The following is a 6,163-nucleotide window of genomic DNA, read 5'->3' as shown; positions in this document are numbered from 1 at the left end:
TTTAGTGTTTTATTTAACTTTATTCTTTCAATAACAATACTGCTAAATAATCTTTCTGTGTATTTCAAATAAAGTGGGTTATTCACCTGCACTAAGGCAGTTGTGCTTACTCAAGAATTACCAGTGATTAGACAACTTGGGTATGATGAAACAAACATGAGAAAAAGGGCCTTAAAAATTATTTACATCATTCATAAGAATAAAATATACAATTTTTTTATAAAAAGTATATATTCATGTGTGTTGGAGAATTAGGATTTTACTACTAATTTCCATTTTCCATTTCAGATTCACACCTAAAAATGCTCAAAGTATAAACATCCATAAAACTAGTAAATCTCAAAACATGAGAATCTGTAAATATTTTTCCCCACTTATTACTGTTGTTAGGAAAGGACAATAACAAACACTTTTTTTTTTAGTCCATTAAGTTAGAAGTCATTTGGCAAAGCACTTAGGCATATAAGCTAACCCAGAAGATGACAGGAACCAGGCTTTGTTAACACTTCAAACACTTCTCATACCAGGGCAAGTTTAAGAAGCTGGGGGGGGGGGGGGGGAGGGGGGGAGGGTTATTTTCATTACATAGTAACTAGCATTGTAACTACTTTTTCTACAAGTTACCTCAAGAAAGAAGAAAGAAAATGTTCACAATTGTGCCTAAAGTACCAAATAAACAACAAAAGTGCTTACTTTTTTGATCAGCAAACTAACACAATGGCTCCTTGACTGTGCCCCTTCAGGCTGCTGTTTTAACAGGCTCTAAAGCGCTATCTACAAGAAGTTCCCTATTTATCAATACAAATGATAAACACTTGCTTATCAAAATAGTGCAAACAGGAACAAAGAAAAGTGCCATCAACATAAGTAAACTGCGGGGGGGGGGCAGTTGAACATCATGACCTCACACCGTTGCTTCAGAGAAATCAGTAGTACTTTTCTCAGCATGTCAGACCAAACGTATTCCTATTTACTGTATCATACCACCATTACATGGGGAATGGATTTGGTCTTTTACATATCCTCCTTCATAAAAGCAAATGCGCCTGTTCTTTGTATTGTGCATTAGAAAAAGCTAAAGACTTTCTCAAAACATTAAATCATCAAATCATTAGAGTAATTAATATACACAATTATGTCTTCCCTTTTTCCCTTTATAGCTTGCTTTGGAGTGCATAGAAAAGGCCACAGTGACACATCACATACAAAAATCAAGTTTAAAGTCTTATGTAAAATACCCCAGTATTTTTAGCATTTATGTACACAAGTTTATTCACCATACATTCTTTCTTACTCTTTCCTTAGATATACCTTTATCTTGTTTCTTGGACAGATGACATATTTCACCTATAATGTTACGCATTTAATCCCAGTATAAATAAGAGTATTAGGGGAAGTAAGTGTCAGGAGGATCTCATTACAGAACAAGGAACACTGTCACTACAACACTCCTGTCCTTGGGTGTCACAGTGTAACAGATCATAAAACAGAGCATGACTTTTCTGTGTTTTGATCTACAAGAAAATCACTGAAGTCTAACTTCAGAGTAGTTTGAAGATGTATGATAGAATGTGGTACATCATTCTCTAAATACTACTCCAAGTGCAGGTTTTTAAAATCTTGTTTAATTAACGCTTAGGTCCAGATACTGATTTTCACCGTAAACATTCCTGCTATTTGTGCTTTCAAAGCTTTGTGAAAGGAGCTGTGAAAAGAAATTGAACCATTTACTTAAAGAGCAGTTATATCACAGGATAAAACATAACATTCATGCCTTTGCTTTTATAGGGCTAAGGCTTTTATTATATCTTGAGTTCTGCTTGTGTTTGCAGTTAGCCCTTAGTGGGTATTTTTGTTAGCCCCACTACCACCTTCAGGGGATAAGAGTAGTGATCTGCCATCTTGCCAGTCTCAGGCTTCAAATATTCTATGTTTATTTAACTTACTCCTAAATCGCATGGCTTTAGCACAAGGTATTCCCTATAACTCTTTATTCAAAGTGTACATTCTACAGCCTAAGGAAGATTATTCTCTCACCACTATAACATGGTATTTTTTGTCTGTCTTTGTGGGGGGCAAATCACAATATGATCTTCTTCCACTACAACAAGAAAATTTAAATTTTAGTTGGATGGGAATGAACACTTAGTTGTCTGCTAACTCCCTTCTCCCCTGCTATATCAAAATTTATAACTGCTTATTACAAAAGTTGCTTCTACAGGGTAACCCAATGCTAGCAGCAAAACCTTTACAGCATATCAAAATGGTACATCATTTGGCATGAAGTTATTGATGGGTAATTGTACAAACTTACAGAATTCATGTAGCAATTTTAAATACATTTGTTAAGGTGATGTTGCATGAAGTACTGTTGGCATTAATTATTCCATTAAAACGCTTTCCAGGAAAGAGAGAAAATACTAAATTAAAAAATATCACAGAACTCTAGAAACCTTGCACCTTAAATGGCTGAGGCCAAATGTAAATAACTACCATGGACTTGAATAAAAATTGCACTTGTATAAAAGAACAAAATTTAGCCCCCATTAATAACCTTCTTATTACTTTTCCAAAATGAAGTAATAAAACATCAAGTAGTTCATTCCTTATGGCTTCACACAGTGAAATTCATGCTAAATTGCCCAGAAGGAACAGTTTTTCAATAGCTATCCTTTGTCAACACATCATCAGTTTCATCATCGTTCATCCCTCTTTGATAGCGTACTGAAGAGAAGGCACTCCAGTGAAGACGCTTCTTTTTATAGAGATACCATACTAATCCAACAATCAAGACTAAGATAATTAGCAGGGCAAATGCTACAGCCACACCGGTATGATTAGAACCTGTAACAGAACAAACCACAAATAGTTATTCTTTAAGAGTTTTGGTAAGAATATTTTGTCATGGGGTTGATGCTTAGGTAGCTATATGCTAAACTTCAACTAAATGCATGCAGTATAAGGCAAATTGCTTCATCATATTAATAGTCTTCACTTCATCACATGGGAAGTTAGGTTCCCATCTGAATCAGCATCTATTAGCTTATTTTTGATCATTCTGTCGTTAATTTCCTAACCATACTTAGGTTGGAAGGGACCTCTGGAGGTCAAAAAAACCTACTAGTAAATGCTGCACTCATTTCAAGGTTTGCATACGTCAGAAATCTAATGAGATCCTGGACTCTCTTGGAATGGAAGAGAATTATGCTTCCCTTGGACTGTAAAGATCTTGTTGATATCTTCCTTAGCGGCATGAAGTTAAATCTATTCTTGCATTTCAACTTTAATGAAAATGTATACAAAATGAGAAAGATTCCATTGCTTCTCAGGAACTTGCTTGCTTAATGCTCAGGTAACTGCTTTCTTTCCTGTACAGAGCAGAGTATGAGGAAGTAACATGAGGCCTGAGTCTTCTGGAGCTGTGGGGCACCATTTTCAGAAGCCTCATCAAGACTGAAAACAATCTGCAGTACCTGCTTACTCAGCATCTCTTAACAAGCAGAAGTCATTCTGTTCCCACCTACACACTCACCCATGAGAGATACCCTGTGGTAAGAAGCAATAGCAGCTACTCTATGCTCTCTTCTAAGTGGAAATTTCAGTTCTCTCCCTTACCCTTTAGGTGGATAGTGGGAGCCAGGCGAAGTAAATTCCTACAGAATTTGTCCCTGAATGCAATTTTACGGCAAAACAGCAACAGAAGGCTCTTGCTTAGGCAGAGGTACTTGGATAGATTCTTTTGTGAATTGCACTTTCATTATTTCAACACAGACTTTCCCCACCAAAAAAAAGAATATCCTGAATATAGTCACTACAAAATTAAGTCTCTGCTAAAATCAATGCTTCCGTACCTAGAGGAGCTTTACAAACCACTCTGCTTTGACTACGACTGCAGTCAACTTTGGACCATGTGCCAGTTGTGGACAGGATAACACTGCATTTTTCATTGACTGCTGCAGTTTTATTTTCCCAGTTGACATAATTAACTGATGAGCCATCGAGCCAGTTCACGGACTGATCTGTTGGGGAAAAAAGATTGCTTAGTTTAGATCACCAAAACATGCTGTGATGTTACACAGTGTCATTCACAATCTATTGATTTCTTTACATTGCTAAAAGAAACAGGGCTGACTATCTATCCTGTATATTAAAAGCAATAAATATGAACACATCACTTTTAGCCACACCTCTTCTCCAAACCTTCAGCATTTGATGCATTTGCAGTTTAACCATTAGGCACCAATCACAGTGTTGGGGAAAACAAATTTCAGTGACTCCTGATTATCTTAAGTGTGCAACAGGAAGAGACTTAAGCTACAATGAAGTCCAAAGGGCTTTATAATGCTAAATGAGGGATTCCAACCTCAGGGCAGAAGTTACTGTAGGCTATCAACACTACAAAACTGTACTCTTATTTGAGGATTCATGCATTTTTATTTACCAGATGAAACACTCATGCTCATACATGGTTGCTACTTCTTACCCTTAGAGCTCTGAGCCAGGCCAAGCCATACATTCTTGGTGATGAGATCATTTTCCTTTATGTGTGTGCTCACAAATGCATTTTCTTCAGCATCCACTATAGTCAGAAGGGTTGCTGAAGGATCTAAGGGGAAGAGGAAACTAACTGGTCAGAACTGCAACTTCAGAGATTTTTCATGGTGCTTGTACATTGAGTTTTCTGTGGGAACAATTACTACAGGAAAAGATTTGCTGATCTGGGCTTGTAAAATTAGCTTGAAGTAATCTGCAGAATAAAGACATCCCATTCCCTAAAATGCAGCATATTATACAAGACTGCTTCAGATGACTGGTTATTCAAGCAGGTCATACAAAACAAAATGGGAGTAAACTTACTGCAGCTGTGGACTACTACATACATGGAAGATACCAAAAGATAGGCCACGTTCAGAATTAGTAGTCTGGTCCAAGTAATAAGCTCTTTCCAAAAAATTGAACAAAAGCTCAGCATTTTGCTGAGTTGAGTTAATTTCTAAATCAATCCCTCATTGTGCCTCAGGTTTTTATATACAGGGTTATAGCAATTAAGGAATAAGAGGGAGGAAAGGCTATACTGGAGACAGGCTCAAGGTGTACCCTTTCTTTACAAGTATATGCAAATATAAGCCAGAAGCTTAATTTAGAGAAAGATCACTTTTTCTTTCAGCTACCAGGCCAGGTAGGACTCAACAGAAAACTGCATCCAGGATTGGGACTACTTGCACCTTTTCTTTTTCATCCTACATAGTGAGTTCAACTTCACATCATAAGATAATTCAATAAAAGAAAGTTATGACAGTCACTAGCTTCCAAGCTAAGAAAGTGATTAAAAATTCTGTACACAAGACTGCTTAACATCATCTTCAGCAATACAATTCCCCACATAGCTTATCAAAAAGAGAGAAAATCCTTTAATTTGACATAAAATTAAGTTTGTTAGTGATATCTGCCTTAATAATATCTATAAAGTACACACTTTGAAGCATTTGATAGGTTAGCAAGCTCCCTATTAGCAAGCAGCTAATGCAAGGATATAGTAAGAAAACACTGCTAACAGCACTAGCCTAATTTATAATAATGTTAATTGTATGCAAATAAAATGGTTTCCTCCAAACTGTAAGCCTTACATTTCTGAATCCTCTATCAATGTCTATCTGCATTTTACTTGCGGTTATCTGTGTGCCAAACAATCTGTCAGCACATTGCAGCATTTTATCAAGAACCTTTATCAGATGCTCAAAGATAAAGCTTGCTATTACTTTTCCTAAACTAAAGCAGCATAAAAGCTGAAAAGCTGAAGTATAACCAGTGTAGGTTTTTTGGTTGTTGGGTTTTATTTCTTTTCAAATAGTGGACTAATTATAAGTTGTAATGTGGTAAAGAGTCTAAACATACTCAGTTTCTGGCAGACTTTCTTAGCATCTTCCACATTATATACTGAAAAATTGTAGAAAGCCATATCAAATGCATAACAATGATCCTTATACTGTATCCACTTTAGGGTACCACTGATCTGCGGGCATCCCAGGGCTCTGCTCACTTGCTTTGGCTGTAATTGTCTCTCTGCAAAGACAAAGAAATTGACGTTATTTCTTCTGCAGGAGTTTGTGCATAGTCTCTTTGTAGTAACAGGACAGTAAGTATTAACAAGGACTACTGCTAC

General features: G+C 36.5%; 1 protein-coding gene across 1 annotated transcript in view; it reads right to left on the bottom strand.

Annotated features, from left to right (window-relative positions):
* The window catches only part of LY75 (lymphocyte antigen 75), a 47,502-nt gene continuing 41,339 nt past the window's right edge, over nucleotides 1–6,163 (bottom strand). Inside the window, exons 32-35 of the mRNA XM_052792082.1 lie at nucleotides 5,896–6,063; nucleotides 4,484–4,606; nucleotides 3,852–4,019; nucleotides 1–2,844 (exon numbers count right to left, since the gene is read on the bottom strand). Coding sequence (XP_052648042.1) covers nucleotides 2,660–2,844; nucleotides 3,852–4,019; nucleotides 4,484–4,606; nucleotides 5,896–6,063 — 644 coding nt within the window. The 3' untranslated portion in view covers nucleotides 1–2,659. The remainder of the gene's footprint in view (nucleotides 2,845–3,851; nucleotides 4,020–4,483; nucleotides 4,607–5,895; nucleotides 6,064–6,163) is intronic.

Source organism: Harpia harpyja, chromosome 7 (assembly GCF_026419915.1).
Source record: "Harpia harpyja isolate bHarHar1 chromosome 7, bHarHar1 primary haplotype, whole genome shotgun sequence".
NCBI lineage: Eukaryota > Metazoa > Chordata > Aves > Accipitriformes > Accipitridae > Harpia > Harpia harpyja.
Note: the sequence above shows the minus strand (reverse complement) of the source record. Positions and strands in the feature narration are given on the sequence as shown.